The 22524-nt window shown below is 49.9% G+C and overlaps 1 protein-coding gene across 1 annotated transcript; it reads right to left on the bottom strand.

The window, feature by feature from the left end:
• Positions 1 to 481: 481 nt before the first annotated feature.
• Positions 482 to 1738, bottom strand: LOC109772059 (F-box protein At2g26160-like). The gene has a single exon (XM_020330754.3). It carries the CDS (start codon positions 1736 to 1738, stop codon positions 482 to 484), a length of 1257 nt encoding a protein of 418 aa, XP_020186343.3.
• Between the last annotated feature and the right edge of the window lie 20786 nt (positions 1739 to 22524).

The raw sequence follows: 22524 nt of genomic DNA, 5'->3' as shown, positions 1-22524 counted from the left end.
CCGCAAAACGCATCAATTAGCTCATAATTTGCTCATCAGTAGTGGCTACAATGCTCGTTAGAACAATGGACAATTAATGATTGACCCAAGACAACCAATGGTTAGTATAACTAGGACATAGTCATTGCTTCATACTAGTTGTAGATGTATAAAAGTACCCTTAGTTTGACCTCACTTCTTGCATTGTATTTGAATCATATTATAGATAAATTTGCAGATGGGTTGCTTGTCTTCTTGGGAGTTGGAATACGCAGCTGTGAATCTTGCTTCTTGAGTTTCTCCTTTAGTTCCTTGGAAATATATACTTCACACGGATACTCATGAAACATGAGCCCTCTCGCCCTACAGTAAACAAGAGAGGGAATAGAAAACAGATTAGGGCGTGCGTCTGAAAACTAGGCTCGATCTTTTTTTGACTGGATAAAAACTAGGCTCAATCTTGAAGTCGTGAATACAAGGGGTAGTAGAGTACAGGGTATGCTTACCACTCGAGATGGTTGCAGTACGTGATGAGATGGTCCGCAATGGTGAAGGGCCGCGTGTGCCACAACGTCTTCGAATACAAATAATAGCTCTCGGGGCAGTCACTGCTGAGAGAGTATAACTCGACACAACCTTCAGATGTATAAACAGAGTTTCCTCTGATGGACGGCAGGTGTTTGGCCGAGACGGACAGGCATTTGTCCTTGCCGAGGAACAGCGCGCGATCGCCAATGTCGCTCACCGGGGTCAGCTGCCGGCGGTCGAGATCCACGTCGAAGATCTTGACGGCGGTGTGTGTGTTGGGGAGCGCCACGCGGTGGCGAACAGCGAGCAGCATGTGGTCGTTGGATTCGACGAGGAAGGAGCGGCATAACGACGGAGGGCCAAGCTCGTCGGGGATAGGAGTGTCCACCGCAAAGATATTGCTCTGAGGGTAGACCTGAAGGATGCTTGCCGAGTCCCGAGCGGTGGCGTAGAGGCGGCCACGGTAGGCGAGGACGCTCTGGAGCTCGACGTCGAGGTAGATGGCGTTCCAGGTGGCATCGCCGGGCTTGGCCCAGAGCATCGCCTTTTCCCCCGGGAACCAGGCCACAACGTCGACAGAGGCGTCGGGGGTCGCGCCGCTCGTCGTGCAGATGGCGGCGTTCATGCGGAGGAAACACTCTTTTTTGTCTTTCACGCCTACGACGATGCGAAAGGTCGGGGCAATGGACGGGAGATCCAGGTAGCTCCGGGTGAAGGGGTGGAGCAAGCGAACAATGGAGAAGCGCTTGTGGACCAGGACGAGGAGGCCGCCGCTGAAGGAGACTATCCTGTAGCCCCTGAGTTTCGTCGGGAAGCGGACGCGGAGGCGCCGTCCCGTGCTGAGCTTGAAGAAGGCGATCTGGAGCGCGTCGTCCGGGCGCGTCTGGTCGCCGTCGCAGAGCGCGACCCAGCCGCCAGGGCGGAAGTAATGGTACTGCTCCTGCGGGCTGCGCGGGAAGTCCGTGCTGGAACGCCAGCCGGAGCAGGCCGCGCGGAGGGAGATGTAGTCGATCACGTCCCCGTCGAGCCGCACCCGCTCGGCGACAAGGCGGACCAAGTCGCCGGGGAGGGACGCCCAGCCGCCGCTCTCCTCGGCGATCCTCCGGCGCTTGCCGCGATCGCGGGATCGCCCCACACGCCTTGCTGTTTCTGATGCGGTCCCAATCGTGGCCGGAGTGCCTTCGCCGATCGGAGCCGCCGCGTGAGCAAAGGGCACCGGTGGCTCCTCCATCATTACGATCTGTGACTAGGGTGGAGTCCAGTCCTCGTAGGTATCTTCTCTCGCTCCGGTTTTCCAAGTCAAGTCTTGTATGGATGCTGTTACGCACACGATCCGTTTCTGTTTGCGGGTGGCGTCGTGCGATCGCTTTGATCGGCCTAAATCGAGGGGGTTGCGCGTGTTAGGGTCTTATTAGGGAATGGATTTTTTATATTCTCTTGACCTTTCCTTTTGGAAAATCTATTTTTGACGGCAAGACCTTCGTGGCTAAGGTTTTTTTTAAAGAAAAGTCCATCGTGGCTAACTTTATTAATTTAAATATAGGAAATACATCGTCTTTCTTTTGCGAGAAGAAATACATCATCCACAGGTCCAAAAAAAGGATGTCTGGAGGCTCTCTCATCCACTTGTCAGAAATCTTATCACAAAAACTATGACTAGCTAGCACATGTGCCATATTATTCGTAGAACGATTACAATGTTTAAAAATGACCTTCCCAATCGCCAAGGACACATCCACACACTCCGCAAAGATTGCCGCTGTAGCATCCCATCATCTGGTTTGCCCGGAATTATATTCAATCACCGTTGTAGAATCAGACTCCGCTTCCACTTGTGGAAAACCAAATGAATTTGCAAAAATGAGGCCATCCCGCATCGCCATGGCCTCCATTGTTACCACATCAGCTGCATGAGGTATAAAACGGCATCACCCTACTAAGAAATTACCGTTTTCATCTCTGATAATAGCATTCGTTGCTCCCGCACCTTCATTTGCATGAAAGAAGCGTCTACATTCAGCTTCACAAATTTGGGGTCCGGCTTGGTCCATCTTTGTACTGAGGCACTACTGACTTTGCTATTTGCTTGATGAAAATTATTAGTAATAGCCAGGAAAGATATTGGCCATTTAGGTGGGGGTGGAGCAGAGCCATCATGCATATACTCTCGGAGAATCCACCATAAATATCAGGCCCCTACAACGATGACCTGCTTGACGTTGAGGTTCGGTTTCATTGCAAGTGAACAAGAGTCAGCCAACAATAGATGCTCAAGAATTACAGATCTGGATCGATCAATCCTCTTCGCTTCTTCAATTATGTGTAATATCCCCAACTTGTCCCAAAGTTTGGTTGCAATTTTACAGTTGAAAAGGAGGTGGCGCACATCCTCCGCATCATTGCTGCAAACTGGGCATATTCCGTTTGAGCCAACGTGCCTATTGGTCAATATAGATTTTAGTGGGATGATTGCGTGCAACGCACGCCAACAAAATATTTGAACTTTACGTGGGCTTCCATAGTCTAGTCCACACTTCCGATATGATTGACCCAGTTGGACGTGCCAAAAACATTTGCAAGTGCCCTGATAGTTTGAATCCACTATATTTTATATGCCGAACGCACAGAGAAAACCCCTTTGCGATCTGGATTCCAAGCAATGGATTGGTATTTGGAATATTCTCCTGACATCCACAGGGTTGAAAATAGATTGGATTAGGGTTCATCCCATGTGCCCGTGCTAGGGTCAATGAGATCACTTACCACCGATAGAATCGATTGTCCATGGTTTGAGATTACCCTCCTATCCGGGCTAGCTGGTATCCCAGGATCCCTCCATATGTTAACATTCTCCCCTGCACCAATCCTCCAAATATATCCTAGTTTGAACGTCTCAAGCCCCTTCATGATGCTTTGCCATGTAAAAGATGCTCCATTTTTTAATGTAGCTTGTACTAAGCTAGCATTGGGGTAATATTTCGCCTTCAACACTTGTGCACATAGGGAATCTGGATTGGTAATGAGTCTCCAACATTGCTTTGCAAGCATAGCCAAATTGAAGGAATAAAGATCTCTAAACCCCACCCCCTTCACTTTTTGAATAACACATCTTCCACTAGGTGAACCAGTGCATTCTTTTATGATCCTCATCATCTCCCCACCAAAATTCAGCAATCAAATCAGTGATCTCCTTACAAATCCCTTTAGGGGTACTAAAAACATACATGGCAAAGACTGGGATAGCTTGGACTACCGATTTAATGAGAATTTCCTTACCACCAGTAGATAGTTGTTTCTCCATCCAAACTTTCAACCTCTCTCTGATCCGGTCACAAAAGTGTCTGAAGCAATCGCTTCTATCCTTCGTGGCTAAGCTTTATTAAACAAAAATGTTGGAGGAAGCCTTTATCGGGATATTTAGCCTTAAATGTAGACGTCTTTCATTCTGAAGATGGGCATTCAGGCTTGTGTGGTGCGATCATAAGGGACATCGGATGCATGTTTGTGGCAGCATGCATATCAAAACTCGAACATGCTGCAGATATTGTCTTACTGAATAGGCTAACCTAGTTAAAGGACTGAAACTAGCTCAATCTATTGGGTGCAATTTTATTTCTGTGCAGATGGACAATCTAGTGGTGGTTGAAGCTATCAAACATAATACTGGACATACCATGATTGCAACACCGATACTTGATGAATGCAGAAGCTTGTTGGAGGACTTCAGACAGGTATCTATTAAGCATTGTAATAGAGAATCAAATTCTATAGCTCATGCCACTGGTGCGCGTCGGTCCTAAACAAACGGTCTTTTACCCCTTTCCGCGACGACATTTGGAACCGTCGCCAAGTGAGTGTGTGCGATAGGGTGTCCTTCCCACACGACCCAGAAATCGTCGAGGATAGGCCCTCCTAGGACCCAGGCTGGGGCCGTGTGCGATCGGGCGAGGCATCGAAACCCAATCATTTCCGTAGGTATGTACATCCCACACGGTGACTCCCAGAAATCATTTCCGTAGGTATGTACATCCCACACGGTGAATCCCAGAAATCATTTTCGTAGGTATGTACATCCCACACGGTAATCCGAGAAAATCATTTCCGTAGGTATGTACATCCCAGACGGTGAATCTCAGAAAAACATTTCCGTTCGTATGTATATCACACACAGTCAATCCAAGGAATATGTTTCCATTCTTATGTACATCCCACACAGTCAATCCAGGGAAAACGTTTCCGTTCGGACGTAAATCCCACACAGTTTTATGTGTAGGCTCGTGTGTGAAAGGTGTAACTATCACACACGGTCTTCCTTGGTTAACTGTTTGCTTTTATCAACTATATCACACACAATTTGATGAAGAAACTGAGTGGAATTGGGCTATCCATCGCAACCGCTTTTACTGCTAGAACCATTTGCAAAGGTCCATGACACATTTAGCAGGTTTATTAGTTTACAATTAATAATTCCAGTATTACGCAAATTCACATTTCATATCGAACAGCTATTTACCAATTTCATATCAGGCACATAAATATATTATAACATCACAATACGGTAGCTACATGAAAACAGCATAGTACAACATATAGTTAGTTCAACTTCATAAGAACAATATATTCATTTCCCTAATCGAGATCATCCAGGCTCATCTTATCCACCTCCGCTTTCAGTTCAGTAAGAACCCGTTTTGCACGGGCCAACTGGGAAAGTGCCTCCTCCTTCGCCAACACCATCTTAGCAAAGTATTTTTTTAAATCTGAGCTCATTCTCCACCTTCAACTTTTTATCCCGCATCTTGAAATATGCTTCAGCGTTGACAAGACTTTCTCTAAGCCTAGCTGTGTTCACTTCCTCATACATGCTCCAGAGCTTCGTTAGGCATATCTTCAAAGACTGTGGCCACTCTTGATCAACCCACTCCAAGTAAGAACACTTCCGTTCATCCTATAATATTTAAAACTAGATCAGTAACAATTGTAGGGGAAATGGGTTTATAGCAACATAGAAAATCACCAATGCTTATTTTGAAAAACTGAAGAAACATGTTAATTAAGACATATCTTCTCAAAAAGATCAATGTGCAAATGAAATAATTGATACTGAGACAACAAACAAATTCTGGAACATCAGAAGCTATAATTAACTACAACGATGCTACAAGTTCTTACTCATGTACAATAAATAACAAATTGAACATTTTATGAGGAAAGTAAATATAATTGCAACAGCATAGCGACAGTGTTTGGATGACAGCAAATTGGTACTAACAGGTGTGTACATGCACAAATTTAGTAACATAGAACTAATAGCACTAAGGCCGTCCACTATGTATGCCAAAACTGGTGTAAAGACAATTGTTGCTACATCTCGCACCGGTGCCCTGAACTGGCGAGCTGATGCAGCGGAAAAAAAATCAGGGACCCGGACTCCGGAGCACGTAGTTGCTTCGATGCCCAGTTCCTTCGTGCCATAAAGATTTAGTATTTCACTGCTTGTCTGCTCGGACGTGTGGACCAAAGTTGGCTGCACAAACTGCTGAAGCGGTGCCAAATAATTTTCTAATGGCACCGCTGATGAGATGGCAACAATTTAAGATACTAGGTACAAACTGTGACACTGTCTTAGGATGCGTTTTGTTGAAGGTGTGGTATGAATGGGTTGGGACCGTGACAGTGTCTGAATCACATCTAACAAATGATTTGTAACAACGGAAGAGGGTCTAACCTTCTCTGCACATGCCAGAAACTTCCTCCCAGTGACCACAGAATCAAACACAAGTAGCTTCATGCATGGAGATTGATGATGGCAACGAGCAGATAGATCTTCAGCCACCCCGCTCCATTCGTTGCCACTGATGGTCTTAGGGAGCTACAAGAGGAAGAAACGACTCAAATCGACCTCTGGGTAAAAATCCTTCATTCCAAGTCATAGCCCGAGAGAGAGAGAAGAGAGGCATACTCGGGTGGTGAAGGAGTAGTCGCTGGAGGAGGAACCGCTGGAGATGTCTTTTAAGAAGACCATGGTGACCCTGGCGGTAGGATGCGAGACGGCGAGAGCGAGGAAGCGGCTATAGCTTAGCAAGCAAGAAAGGACGGAGGAAACAGGGGAAATGTGACTTGTGGTCGGGGAGAAAAGGGGGTGGGGGTAGATATTTTGGCGGTAGGCCAAAATTTTGGAAATGTGGAGGGAAACTTTGCGCGCGGTGCCACTGGACCATTCACTTTGAACGATTGTGTGCATCGCAAACGATTCTTCTGCTTTACGCGCATGGGATGAGTTTGATAATTCAAATTTTGGTCTCAAGGCATAGGCACATTCACTTTGAACGCGCGCGGTGCCGCCAGACCATTCACTTTGAACGATTGTGTGCATCGCAAACGATTCTTCTGCTTTACGTGCATGGGATGAATTGATAATTCAAATTTTGGTGGAAATTTCCCCGGGTACGTCATTGCATAATTTAACATCACTTGCTAATTTAGGCACACAAAAGAGCGTACAGCAAACAGACCACACTTAATGAATCGAGCAATTTTAGTAATTACACAAAGCCAGTTGACCTAAACATTGCTCTAACAAAAGACTAGCATTAAAAACAAAGCCTAAGTATGCATAAACTAAAATCTGCCGCCGCGCCGGCCTATGCATCGCCGGTGTGAGATGAGACGTCGATGACTTGTCCTGGCAACATGCCGCCGTTCGTGGACTCCACGTCCCCCCTGCTGAAGTCGACCGCGTCCTCGTCCTCGTCCTCGGCGCTGCCCTCAAGGTTGTAGTACTCGTAGTAGTGGCTGCGCCAGAGCTCGCGTTGGTACTCCACCGCCAATTCCTCGACGGACAGACTCTTCTCTACCTCGACCTCGGCCACGCGCAACTCCTCCTCCCGGCGCTCCTCGATCTCCGCCGCCTCCTGCCTCTCCAGCTCCCGCTCGGCGACCTCATGAGGAAGCAGGTGCTCCATGGCCACCACTGCCTTTTCAGACGTGGGTTGCATGCTGGAGTCCGAGGTGGCCTGGAATATCTTGGCGTGTGCATCCTCGATCTTGGCATGGATGGCCTCGACCCGGGCGAGGGCGACATCAGCGGCACATACGGCAGCTCGAGCGCTCTCGGCGTTTGCAGTTGCCGTCGTAGTAGAAGCTGTAGCCGTCTCGGCTGCTGCAGCTGCCATGTCGACTGCCGCAGACGCCCTCTCGGCGGAAGCGGCCGTGCTCAATGCGGATGCGGCGTCACTCTCGGCATAGGCGGCCGCGCTCTCGACGCAGGCGGCGCGCTCGGGGGGGGGGGGACGCGGCCATCGTACGGGCCTTCACGAAGCGTTTCCACGGGGTCATCTTTGCAAGAAGGGGGTGCGGGAATGGGGATCGGGATTCGTGGATTGGGGGGTTGCCGGCACTAGAGCAGACGAGCCGACGAAGTTTAAGGAGGGAGACTTAAATAGACCTAGATATTTTCATCGCAAACGGTTCCTAGAAAACATCTGTGTGTGATGTTGTAGATATTTTTTATTAGCTATGAAAGACGAATTTGGAATAAAGTGCCAACGGATGGTGTGCCATGAAAGCAAAACAGACCTTGCTGCCGAGGTCTTGGATGTATTGCATGAAGGTGTGGCTTGTGAACTGCGTGCCGTTGTCGGTGATGACTCTGTTTGGTACACCAAAACAGCAAACTAGCCCCTTGGAGAACTTGACGGCTGACCGTGATGTAACCTTCCTCATTGCCTCCACCTTCGGCCACATTGTGAACTTGTCGATTGCAACGTACAAGTACTCAAAGCCCCCGATAGCGTGAGGGAAAGGGCCCAGTATGTCGAGCCCCCAGACCAAAAACGACCAGGAAAGAGGGATTGTCTGAAGGGCTTGAGCTGGTTGATGAAGCTTCTTCGAATGGAACTGGCACGCTTCACACCTGGTTACTAGTGCCGTCGCATCCTGGAGGGCGGTGAGCCAGAAGAAGCCTTGCCGGGGAGAGCGGTCTCCTGGATTTCTTCGTCGGGCGTTGAGGTCCACTCTGCAATGAACTCTGCCAAGACTCTACTCTGGATTGTCGAAGTACTTTCAAACTTCAACCCAAAGCTTGACAACTCCAAGGCCCACTCCACAATTCTTCCGGTAGCGGCTGGGTTGTGCAGTATCCGTTGCAACGGGAGGCGGGTGACGACAGTGATCTCGTGGGCTTGGAAGTAATGACGCAGCTTCCTCGTGGCCATAAGGAGGCCGAAGAGCAATTTCTGCACATCGGGGTACCTTGACCTAGCCCCCTGCAGGAGGGAGCTGACAAAGTAAACCGGGTGCTGCATCATCTTCTTCTTCTGTACCACTTCATTTGGCTGCGTGGGCCCTGTCCCGATGGCGTCGGATTCTACCGGGGGCCTTGCCTTGCCGGTACCAGGCCCTGCCGGGGGAATTTCTGACGCGCCATCCGCCGGTCCTACCGGTGTCACTGCCTCTTCGTCGAACTCCCTCTGCGCCACCAGCGCGGCGCTGACCACTTGATTCGTCGCCGCCAGATACAGCAGCAACGGCTCTTACGGTCTAGGCGCCACTAGTACTGGTGTAGAAGAGAGGTATTTCTTCAGATCCTGCAGTGCTACTTCGGCCTCCGGGGTCCCCTCCATAGGGCCCGCCTTTTTCAAAATCTTGAAAAAAGGAAGGGCGCGCTCGGCGGACTTGGAGATGAGTCGGCTCATGGCGGCAATGCAGCCAGTGAGCCGACACACATCCTTGATCCGCTTGGGCGCCTCAATCTGCTTGATAGCCTTGATCTTGTCTGGGTTTGCCTCGACCCCACGCTGTGACACAAAGAACCCGAGAAGTTTGTCGGACGGAACGCCGAAGACACACTTCTAAGGGTTCAGCTTGAGGTTGATGTTGCGCAGGTTGGCAAACGTCTCTTCTAAGTCTTGTACAAGAGTTTCCTTGTCCTTGGTTTTGACCACTATGTCATCCATGTATGCTTCCATGTTTCTATGTAGCTGGGGTTCAAAACCAATTTGGACCGCTCTTGCAAACGTTGAGCCAGCACTCTTCAACCCGTAAGGCATCCGTAAAAAGCAATACGTACCACATGGGGTGATGAATGCCATCTTCTCTTCGTCTTCTCTTGTCCTGAAGATCTGGTGGTAGCCCGAGTAGGCGTCGAGGAATGATAACAAATCACACACGGCCGTGGAGTCAACAATCTGGTCGATGCGCGGCAACGGGAAGGGGTCCTTAGGACAAGCCTTATTGATACCTGTGTAGTCAATACACAGCCTCCACTTCCCGTTTGCCTTGCACACCACCACCGGATTGGCCAACCACATCGGATGGAGCACTCCCCTCACCAAGCCTGCCGCTTCCAACTTCCCGATCTCTTCTGTGATAAACTCTTGCCTTTCCAGAGCCTGCTTCCCGACCTTCTGCTTGACGGGCCGCGCATGAGGACAGACAACTAGGTGGTGCTCAGTCACCTCCCTGGGAACACCGGGGATGTCAGATGCTTTCCATGCAAACACATCGTCATTCGCCCGCGGGAAGGTGACGAGCGCGCCTTCCTATTTGCTGTCGAGGGTGGAGCTTATGGTGAAAGCCCCTCCCATGCCATCCTCCCTAACGGACACCTTCTTGGTCTGTGGTGGCGCAGCTCTGGATTTCTTGCTCTTGCTAGTGGAGCTCTCTGGCACGTCCTCGACGGTAGCACAACACTTCGAAGAGGTGCGCTTGCCGGAGTGGGTACGAGGGGTCTTGCCGGGCTTCTTCTTCCCTCTCGGGGCTTCAGCGGCAGGAGCAAGTGCCTTGGCGGCAGTTACTGCAACTGCTTCCTGGTAGAGTAGGTCGGCGCAGATCAGTGCATCCTTCTTGTCGCAGGGGATGGTGATGATGGTCATCGGCCCAGGCATCTTCAGCGTGTTGTAGGCGTAATGCGACGCCGCCATAAACTTGGCTAGTGCAGGGCGGCCGAGGATCCCGTTGTAAGGCAAAGGGATCCCGACTACGTCGAAGACAATCCTCTCCGTCCTGTGGTTCAACTCGCCTCCAAACGTCACAGGCAATGTGACCTTCCCCTTCGGCTAGCTTCTTCCCGGGTTGACCCCTTGAAACGTGCCCGTCTCCTCGAGGTCTCCGTCGGGAATTTGCAGCCTCTTGATCACAATGGGCGAGATCAAGTTTAGACCGGCCCCGCCGTCAACCAGCATCTTGTTCACCTTGAGGTTGCGTATCGTTGGTGAGACCAACAACGGCAAACACCCGACCGCAGTGGTGCGATCAGGGTGGTCCTCGGCGTTAGAGATGATGGGCGTGCTGGACCACTTCAGCGGCTTCTGAGCATCAAACGATGGCTCCGCTGCTGTGATCTTGCGCGCCCACTGCTTGAGCTGGCGGTGAGAAGTGTGCAGCGAGGCGCCACCATCGACGCACATGGCCTTCGTAGCCTTCTGAAACTCTTGCTCGCTGGACTCGTCATCCTCGTCATGATGATCGTCTTGTTGCTTCTTGTCACGGCCCCGAGCGGGCCTCTCTTGCTGGCTATCCTTGCCATGGTGGCCTCCTTGGCCGCCACGCTTCTTGCCGGATCTTTAGGCACCGTCTTGACCCTTCTCCTTGTCCCGCCTCTCATACTCGGCCTTTTGCTTTTCGGCAAGAAGCTCGACCTGTCGGCAGTTCTAGAGGTCGTGGCCCTTGGTGCGGTGGATCTTGCAATACTGCTTGTCGGAGCCCCCTGGCTTGTCGGCAGCCGTCAAGGCCCGGCAAGCGGCGCACCCGGCAATCTCCTTGCCGGGGTCGTCTGCCTTGGCCTTCTTGGCGGCGCCGGTGTCGTCGGATCCCTCGACGGCAAGCATGGTCTTGCCCTTGCGTTTCCTGTTGCGACGCCGACCCTTCTTCGCCGGGGCGGCGGTGTCTTCATCAGTAGAGTCGGTTTCCACGCCGGCGTCCTCGCCAAGGTACTTCCTTCCCTCTTCAGCCCGGGCGCACCTATCGGCCAGAACATAAAGTTCGGCCACATCCCTAACCTTGTTCATCGCCAGCTCTTCGCGCATCTTGCGATTGCGCACGTTCTGATGGAACGCGCTAATCACGGCAGCGGGATGAACATCGGGGATGTTGTACTGCACCCGGCTGAACCTTTGGATGTACTTGCGCAGGGTTTCCCCTTCCTTCTGGGGAATGATATGCAAATCACTGGCCTGGCCATGAGCTTGGTGGCCTTCGGTGAAGGCACCAACAAACTCATGACACAGATCTGACCAGGAAGAAATGGAATCCGCCGACAAGTGCATCAACCAAGACATGACGTTGGGCTTTAATGCCAACGGGAAGTAATTGGCAAGCACCTTGTCGTCGCGAGCTCCGACAGCTTGCATCGCGATGGTGTAGATGCTGAGGAACTCTGACGGATGGGTCTTGCCGTTGTACTTCTCGCCGACGTCGGGCTTGAACGTGCGGTGGGACGGCCACTGGAACTGCCGCAGCTCACGGGTAAAGGATGGGCAACCCACCTCATAAGGTAGGCCGCCAGAGCCCCCCGGTGCTGGGTGGTCCATAGCTGGTCCCGCCCGCTGATCCGATTGGTGGCGTGTATCGCACCGACGCTCGATGGTGGTTCGAGCGTCTTCATGGGCTCGTTCTCGAAGAACTTGGCGCTGGTCGCGGTGGGTCCGTGGGTCGTACGACGCTATGGAAATGTTATCACATGCGTCATCACGACGGACCGGCACCGGCGGCAACTAGCGCGGGGGAGGAGAGTGTACGGTGGTTGCAGCTCCCCCGGTCCTCCCACCGCTGGCATGTGGCGGCTCGACGGAGCGCCGGCCCGAGGGCCCTACCGGTGGCGGATCATCTTTATTGGCGACGGCGACGAGGCTCCGGATGGTGGCTCTCCACTCATCGAACTTCTCCGCAGCAGGAGGGAAGTCGAGGAGCAGCTATGCGCGCGCCAAAGCCTCTACTGGTGTGGGTGGTGGCGAAAGCTGCGTGGACCGTGGCGCGCTTCGACTTCTAACCACATTAGAAGGAGCTCTATCACGGCCCAGTGGCTGCGTGCCATTTTTGCCAGCACTTCGGCGGGGATGCTGGCCTCCTTCGTCCCGCAGATGATGCACAGGGCTCTTCCCACGGCGGTGCCCAGGGTCACCGGCGTGGTGACGCTGCTCGTCGCGCACACCATGGGAAGAGCGCACTGTGGGCACCAGGGTGGGCGTCCTGGAGGTCGTCGTGCCGCCCGTGGGTGGCACGGCGGCGACCCCGGAGGGCACCGCGCCGCCTCCGGGGGGCCCAACTCCGTCTCTGGATTTTGCAGCGTGTGGCCCGCCGTCTTGCGCACGAACGACGCCGCTCGCCAGGCTCTGACTGCCAGAGTGATGTTGGTGCTCGCGGGCCGCGCCTCGGGTCCTGTCCGCGACCGGCCCGCTACTCGCCCTCACCGGTACGGTCCGTCTGGCTCCTGACGAACCGACCGTCGTGGCCGCCTTCTTTTTGGGAGCCATGGCGACGAAGAACTACTAGGCTAACTGCTAAACCAGATTCTCACAACTGCGCCCCCTACCTGGCGCGCCAAAGATGTCGGTGAGAATGACACCTATGGGATCACTGGGATCCCTTCTACGGTCGGCGGGCGCGGGGTCGTGAGAAGAGCAGGTTTAGGAGCTAGCACACGGATCGTTTACCCAGGTTCGGGCCGCGAGGATGCGTAAAACCCTAGTCCTGCTTTCGTGGATGTATTTCAGAGTGTCCTTGAGCTCTTCACCTAGCTACGGTGGCTGCGTAGTTTCAAAGAGCCGAATCCCCCTCCTGGTCGCCTCGGTCCTCCTTTTATAGAAAAAAGGGGTTGCCATAGTGGCACACAGGAGGTGGAAAGGCCTACAGTGTGCGAGCTTATCGCACGGCATTACGGGACAAATTGCCTTAAATGAGCAACTTAGGTGTGCATTAGCTTTATCAGGGACGGGAACGAGGCCCGTCCCGTCTGCCGCCGCTCCGCCTCGCTTGGACACGCGCCCAGGCCAGCGGCGCATGCAGTGCCATGTAGGCAGGCAGGCTGCTGAGGTGGCGCGGTGGCAGGACCCTCACGAAGATCTGCATGCCTCCACGCAGGCGCTTGCTGAGTTGGCCTGGAAGCCGCATGTTGCCACGCAGGCATCTGCCCAGCTGGTTGGGCTGGCAGCTGCATGCGAACGACGATGGAGTCTTGGCTGGCGCGGGCCTGACAGTGGCCCTGCTGACGCCTTCGGCAAGGGTCTTGCCGGGGGCCCGGCAAGGGTCTAGCCGCGGCGTCGTAGTTGTCCCTGGCAAGGCGCTTGCCGGGGGTCTTGTGGATTCCCTTGGCTGGGATCCCGCCGAGGATCGCTGTCTTCTGGTCCTCATCTGACCTCACATGTTTATGATTTTGATGAAGATCTGCATGCCACCATGGGGGTGCCTCCCGAGCCCTAGTTCCAATGTAGTTGTCGAAGACATTCGGAACCTTTGGGCTCAAGGGCGGCTCGCTCAGCTGGCGCTGGGCAAGTTGCCCCGGCAAGGCTCTTGCCGGGGCCGCGGAGGCCGCCCTGGCAAGGGTCTTGCCGGGGGGAATCCACTTCACCCCTTCCCTCTCCTGCGTTTCTGGTCTTGGCGTTGCCTCCGGTCACCTTGTGACTTCGGCTTCTCTCCGGCTTCCCTCCTTTGCCCTGCAAAGTGTGGCCGCGGCGCGTGGCTCTGACTGCCCGTGCACAAGTAAAGGGGTCAAAAGGAGAGCCCCTACTTTTGTACACCCACAACTATGATCAACAAAGCAATGGAAATCAAGACTTACAGAGACCAAAGCTCTGATAACACTTGTATGATTGAAAGTATGTCTAGAGGGCGGATTAGACTACTTGACCAAATAAAAATGTTCCCTTTTTCCCAGTTTAAGTTGTGGGCAGATTTTAGCAATTATGACAAGTCAAGCAATCAACCTACACATGCAATTCTAAGTGTATATCAGAGGAATGTAAAACATTGCATACAAAGGTAAAGGTTTGGAGAAGGAAAATGCAATGGAGACACAAAGATTTTTGGCATGGTTCCGATAGGTGGTGCTATCGTACATCCACGTTGATGGAGACTTCAACCCACGAAGGGTAACGAATGCGCGAGTCCACGAAGGGCTCCACCCACGAAGGGTCCATGAAGAAGCAACATTGTATATCCCACCATGGCCATCGCCCATGAAGGACTTGCCTCACTCTGGTAGATCTTCATGAAGTAGGCGATCTCTTTGCCCTTACAAACTTCTTGTTTCAACTCCACATCATGATGGAGGTTCCCACGCGACACCTAACCAATCTAGGAGACACCACTCTCCAAAAGGTAATAGATGGTGTGTTGATGATGAAATCCTCGCTCTTGTGCTTCAAGTGATAGTCTCCCCAACACTCAACTCTCTCACACAGATTTGTCTATGGTGGAAGAAGGATTTGAGTGAAAAGCAAGTTGGGGAAGGTTAGAAATCTAGGTTCAAATGGTAGGAATGGAATCTCTTGATCTCAACACATGAGTAGGTGGTTCTTTCTCAGAAAATGAATGGTGGAAGTGTAGGCACATTCTGATGGCTCTCCTTAATGTGGAAGAAGGGGTGGAGGGGTATATATAGCCTCCACACAAAATTCCAACCATTACATACTTTTGACCCATCTCGGTGGCAACGATTCGAAAAACTCGGTGGCACTAGTCTACGCAAAAATATGAATCTTAGGAATCTCGGTGGGACCCACGGGAACAACTCGGTGGGACCGATGTGCTAGGGCTTAGGGCAAACCTAATCTTGGTGGCACCGATTGCATCATCTCGGCGGGACCGATATGAAGCAATAAGACAACAGAGAATTAGTCATGCCATCTCGGTGAGACAGGTTAGAACATCTCGGTGTGACTGAAGTGATTGCAACAAGTCACAGAGAGCTGGCAAGGCTATCTCGGTGGGACCGAGATCCATATCGGTGGAACCGAATTGTTAGGGTTTTGGCAGTGGCTAAGTTCAGATGAACTCGGTGGCTCCGGATGGGAAATATCGGTGGGGCCAAGTAGGGAATTAGGGTTTGGACATATTTGGGTAGAGAAAGTGGTTGAGGGTTTTGGAGCAATATCACTAAGCACTTGAGCAAATAGAACATTAAGCAACACCTCATCCCCTTTTAATATTATTGGCTTTCCTTTGGACTCAATGTGATCTTGGATCACTTAAACAAACATGTAGAGTCTTGAGCTTTTGCCAGTCCTTGTCCTTAGCATTTTGAGGGGTCCGCATCTCTTGTCCATGCCATGCCAATCATTGAACATCCTGAAATAATTATCTTAAATGTATATTACACTGGTATAACGAGGTGCTATACAAATGGTTTTTAACCCCTTTCTGCGACGACATTTTGAACCATCGCGAAGTGAGTGACTTCGATAGGGGGGGTCCTTCCCACACAATCCAGAAACCATCGGGGATAGGCCCTCCGATCACACACGCTCGACAAAGTGAGCTTGTGTGTGACGGGGAGCGATGAAATACGGTTATGCGTGTAGTTATGCTAAAAAAATACAATTATACATGCCAAATTGTTTCCGGTCGTAAGTACATCCTACACAGTCAGTCCCGGCTAAACGTTTCCCTTTGTATGCATATTACACACAGTCAATCCAAGGAGTACGCTTCCGTTAGTATGTACATCCCACACAGTTAATCCAAGAAGTACGTTTCCGTTCGTATATACATTCCACACAGTCACTCCAAGCAAAACGTTTTCGTTCGTAGTTGCATCACACACATTTTCCCCACTAAATCGTTTGTGATAGCGTTGCCATTGCACACAATATTAATAATTTTATTGTTTGCGTTATTGAATGCATCACACACGGTGCGTAGAAGAAACTGTGTGGCAAAGGCTGTCCATCACACACACTTTTTATGTGGTAAACGTTTGCGCACGGTGGCCTAACGCAAACAGTTTTCAAGAGGATGTCGTGTGTGATTGTTCATTGATCCAACACGGTTTATTCCAAGAAACTGTGTGCGTTGCCTGAGGCCATCGCCCACGGTGTTTTCTCAATAACCGTTTGCAATAAAAAAACCCAATTAGCAGGCTAATTGTCCTATTATTAATAATCTATTTATTAATATAATTTACATTTCATATTAAGCACACAATATATTTCATTTTCATATTAAGGAAGCATGATTTCGTAATTGAAATACGTTAGAGTACAACATCATATAGCTTCAGTACTCAGCTACCCCATTACACAACTGCACCAACACCAAGTTTCACATGCAACATCTATAACCTTTCGAAATTAGCATCATAGACGGTACATAGATAGATGAATCTTATCTGGAAAACTGCTAAAGCGGAAGGCGAATATTGAGCCTTCATTGATGTTGAAGGTCTTTGCAACTTTAGGCCAGTGCCTGTGGATGATTGACCGTCCATCCTTTGTCCTCTTCAGGAACACTTCAATATTGAACCGTGGGTGTTGTATGAATACCTTCCTCGCCTCCTAACCATACAGGTGGCACTGGTACAGCGAGGTGCTATACAAACGGTTTTTAACCCCTTTCCGCGACGGCACTTGGAACCGTCGCCAAGTGAGTGTCGGCGATAGGGGGATCCTTCCCACATGACCCAGAAACTGTCGGAGATAGGGAGCCTTGATGCATACAGTTGTCCCTATATAACCATTTCTGATATCTCGAATATCCCAAACGCTTCATCCTTGCTACTCGTTTGTGCTCGCATTGCCATCGCAGTCAGAATTTTGTGGTTTTACCTAAAACCAGGAAGATTCCAGGCACGAGAGTTTTCCAGGCACGTACCAAACTGGCTCTACGTTTCCGATGCCTGGCACATCACAAACAGTTCATGATTATAAACCGTGTACGATAGGTAGATAATCACACACATTTAGTTTTCCCGCACCGTATGTGATAGTGTCTGACATCACACACGCTTTGCAAACGACAATTGTGTGCATTGTTACACACGTTTCCTCTCCGTGAACCGTGTCGGATTATGATGTACATCGCACATGCTGTGCTTTATTGACCGTGTGCACCATAATGACCCGCACACCGTAATTTCGCCCTAATTTTATTGCTGCTATTTAAAATTGTACCTAATTTGAACTTGAAAGTAGGCTATAGCTTTATTGATATCCATCAGGTTCAAACAACCAATGCATTATTCGATTCATAGGTACATATGTTTAAGAATTAATAAGCACCAAATAAAGAATGATGAACCAGGGTTCTATACTTGTGATATTACAGATGGTAAAGAAAGAGGCAACAGACATTTTGGTTGCTGAACAAGGTGAAGCGAAATGGCCCTATTGTGCTCTCCTGGATGCAGAATGCACGCACGACTCTAGTCCAACCCCTTGTGATGGCCGACCGCCAATCATGTAGTTTGAGAGGTAATCTTGAGTAAACTGCTTCAGGATCCACTGGAAAGAAAAAAAGATTCAGACATTCTCATCTAACACAACTCATTACAGGCAGTAAAAAGAAGGCTATAGGGTTCTTACTTACCATCCTACAGTTCACTGTTGTCTTGCATAAAGTGTAACAAATAGTTTGATTGACATCTTTTGACCTATTTTAATAACAATCTTTATCAGTTGCCTCACTTGATGCTGGTTCATGAATATCTCATTGCCCCATATGCAGAAAGGGTCGAAGTGTGGATCATTGGCAATGACATATGTACCTAAAAGCACCAAGTTAATATTAGAAGCTAAACAACAATTGCAAAATGATGTAGTACAACACTCCCTCCATCCCATTATATAAGATTTTATTACATGTATATCTAGACATCATCTGAACATTAAGGTAACACTCTTCCTTGTTGCTATGTAGCCTGGGATTGCATATTTAGTCATTCAGTACCATGCATGTTGCTATGTAGCCTCAGATATATTGAATATGGCCCTAGTTAACCTATTGATAAATGGGTTACCAATATATTCAGTGAAATGTCCGATTCGACGATTAATCCCTTATCAGCCCCCAGGCTATATGGTACCAGCTACCGATATCCTGAACAGTGAGTCCATATAAGCAATGCGATGAAACTAACATCGATGGAAAACATCATTGTTCTCAATATTGTCCCGTATGAGTACATATAAAGGCATGTTAAGCATAATAGGCTAAACATCAACCAAATATATCCATGGTAGACAACATAATCTACAAATGATAGCTTCAGTGTGCAGGCTTAAGCACGCTAGTTAAGCAAAACAAGAAGTGGAAAGGTGTGTTAACTGAATCAGGCATACCATTTAAAAACAAGCAAATAGTCATTCAAGCTGGTATTTTGCAGGCCTAAAGTACACTAGTTATTGTTAATAAACGAAAAGGCATGTTAACCGCAACATCCTTAATAGCAACCAAATATCGTAATTCATAGTGGTATTGTTGAAACTGTTATTGATGAAATTGAACTGCACGACAAATAGTTGCACATATAGAGCATCACATTATGAAGAACTGAAATAAACAAGGCATAAGGTCATCTCTAGACGATTCTTTAAAAGTTAACGGACTAAAACCCTTAGTGGATATATATATATATATATATATATATATATATATATATATATACTCCAACAATTTTTGGCTGTTTCTGGTCGATCCCCTAAACTTAACATTGTAAACTTCAATTTGATCAAGTTCAAAGCACGTTCAACCGAAAATAGCATGCATTCAAACCTAAACATAGATAGTTTTGCATAAACAAACATAAAACATAAATTTAAACTAAGCTAAACTACTTTTGGTCGAAGTGGAGGTCGAGCCAATCCTTCCTCGTCAGGTACGGTGTGCCGCGAGCCGGGTCCGGGCCGGAGTCGTCGTTGGGGAAGACACTCCTCCACTCGTCGATGTCGATCTCCTCGTCCTCGCTGCCCACCTCGACGCCCTCTGCGCCGCCGTCCTCGCCACCTTCGACCTCGTCATCGGAGGAGAGCATGATAACCTTGCCGCCCTCCGCGCCGGCAAAGATCGCCCGCTCCACCCCCACGAGCTCCGGGTGCTGCCGGCGGAGCTCTTGCATGTAGGCCTCGTCGGCGGCCTCGGCCTCGAGGCGCTCCCATGCCTCATGGTCCTCCCACGCCATAGCCGAGCTCACCACCGCTGGCTCCGGCGGAACGAGGTCAACCAGACATGTGCCGAAGGGGAAATTGAGCCTGGCCGCCGACGGCCGACAGATCGGGCGACGGGCAACGACGGATCGATAAAGAGCCCACGGAGGATGACGGGGACACCTCGGCGGCCACCTCGCCGGCGTCGGGTGAAGAGGCCGCGATAAACCTCTTTTTGGCCATTGGCTCCTTGAGCTCCCCGGCACACAGGCAGAGGTTGAGGATGGAGGCGGCGGCGGTGACCTACCAATGGTTTTGAGCGAGGGAGGGGTGGTGTGTGTCTGTGTGAGCGGAGGTTTTGGGGATTGTGTGGTGTGTGTGGAGGGGGGGCAAGGTGGTGTTTGAGGAAATACCGCGACAAATGAAAATTTTACCATGCGGGAATAACAAGGCGGGGCTACTGAAAATTTTGATCAAGGGCGAGAAGATATTTTTGAGATTGCGAGGGATGCAGAGGTAGGAGTAAAATGCCGGGGCAACTGAAAACTTGAATCAAGGGCGAGAAAATATTTTTGAGATTGCGAGGGATGCAGAGGCGGGAGTAAAATGTCGGGGCTACTGAAAATTTGAATCAAGCGACTGAAGCAGAGCGGGAGTAACAGACATCGCACACGGTCCGCACATACTAATCGTGTGCTATCAAACATTAGAACCTTCCAGGCGGTAGATATTTTCGAGATTACGAGGCAGTAGATATTTTCGACATTGGGAGGCAAGCCTCGTGGAGCCCAATCTACTGTGCTGATGTGAGGGACTGCAGGGCACGGGCGTGGCACATGGGTAGTCTGACCGAACCATGTCTGTTGCGTACCCAATCGCAGACGGTTTCTACATGCAACTCTTGTGTTGTTTATAAATTTGGCAAAAAGGGTAACGCGGGAGAGGGCCAGAACACGAACACACTTGCATGTGGACCAAATATATGTATGAAAAGGGTGGTTTGATGTTTGAATACCCAATGCACAACTTTGATGTGGCACCTGTCGCACAAAAGCACAGTATTGCTAGTCAGCCACCGCCTACGAACCCCACTTCGTGTCAGCGGTAAGGGAATCCTAGATACGAATGCATGCCTCCAAATAGCTAGGTCTGAAATCTCACCCTACCGTGACACAAAACCTATAGGACTCCATCATATATATATGGTCAAACTTCCCCTTTCGCTTCCCGACAAAGGTGGACCATGTGCCAACCCACAAATGTGTGCTTGTGGTGCGAGATGGGTGAGACCACATACGAACCACATGCGGGTGGCCCTACTATATGTATGAAAAGGGTGTGGTGTGTGATATTTAACTACCATTCACAACTTTAATGTGGCACGTGTGCCTCGCAAATTAACCGGACTTCCCTGACCCCACGGAGGTTGCAGGTAGCGCGAAGTAGCCCCCCCCACACATACACGTCGGGGGTAGGGCATCTCACCAAGACGTACTGTAACACTGACCAAGCAGAATCCAACTTGGTCGTACAACCTCTCCCCGCTCGTTGTTGGTCAAAGTGATGGATGTCCACACGGCCTTGCAAAATGGGCTACCTTGTCGCCTATAACCTTGCGAGGGAGTACTGTATGAAGACAAACCCACTCTATGCATGTGGCCCAAGTATGTATATGGAAGTGGTGTGTGTGGTGTTTGAATACCCAATACGCAAATTTGATGTGGGACCATGCTTTGCAACCGTAAAATCCCCACACCGAGCGAGGGTTCACGACGCGTAGCATGCGCTCAAACTTAATTAGGCTTGGAATGGGTTGACCTACTATACGGTAACTCGAAGCAAAGAAGAAGAATCCACCCTGGTAACCTTTCTTGTCACTAGTCAAAATGATGGACGTCCACGCGGGCCCACGAATATATATAGGCTTGCCGCCCATAACCAAGCGAGTGAGAGTGTGTCCAAAGACAACCATTATTGCATGCGTGTGTCCCGAACATATTTATGGAGGTGTGTGATGCATGCATATGTGTTGAATACCCGACCCAATGCATAACATTCATGTGCTGCATGCGTTGAAAATCAGAGAGGTCCCCACACAGAGCAAGAGGTCGTTCATGACGTGTGCTCGCCCCCCCTTTGACCCAGCGGGATGGATTCATGTGTACATATGCGCTATTATATATGTGTAATCTCACATCATGATATATATCTAGACAAAACAAAAAATTAATCCCCTCCTAAGTCAAATTAGTTAACCTCTCTCGCGCTGTCGATGAAAGTGATGGACCAAGCTAGTCACCCCCCTCAACACGTACTATATATACACCTAGTAACACAACCCTAAAAGAATTAATCCTCCTTGTTCATCAAACGTACCTCTCTCTCGCTGGGTCAAAGTGATGGACGACGAACTCTTGGGCCCAACACATAAGTGAAGCGTACGTCGCATGCGAGCGATCATCCTATATAGGACTACACACCACCGTCTGCATGTGGCCCAAAGAGCTGTTTGTGTGATGTTTGAATACACAATGCACAACTTTGATGTGGCACCACGTATATAGGAAACAAAAAAGTCCCCACAGAGAGCGCGAGGTTCATGACGCGTGGTATGTGCTATATGTACGCCCCCATTCGACGCATGGTATATATGTACTTCTACTATATAGCACAAACCAAACAAGAATCATTCCTTGATGATCAAATTAACCTCTCTCTCATTGGGTCAAAATGTGGGAGGACAACCTCGCATGCCCACGAATGGAAGCACCACAAGCGAGTGAGTTCCTATATATAGGGCAACCACCGCCTGCATGGTATTGCATGATGTTTGAATACCAATATAATGTAAAACTTTGATGTGGCACCTGCCTCAGGAACTGGAAAGTCCCCACATGGAGCGAGATTATGACACGCATATATATAGAGTATTCATGTTGCC

This window comes from Aegilops tauschii, chromosome 5 (genome assembly GCF_002575655.3).
Source record: "Aegilops tauschii subsp. strangulata cultivar AL8/78 chromosome 5, Aet v6.0, whole genome shotgun sequence".
Taxonomy (NCBI): domain Eukaryota; kingdom Viridiplantae; phylum Streptophyta; class Magnoliopsida; order Poales; family Poaceae; genus Aegilops; species Aegilops tauschii.
The sequence above is the reverse complement of the archived record's forward strand: the minus strand, read 5'-3'. Positions and strand labels throughout refer to the sequence as shown.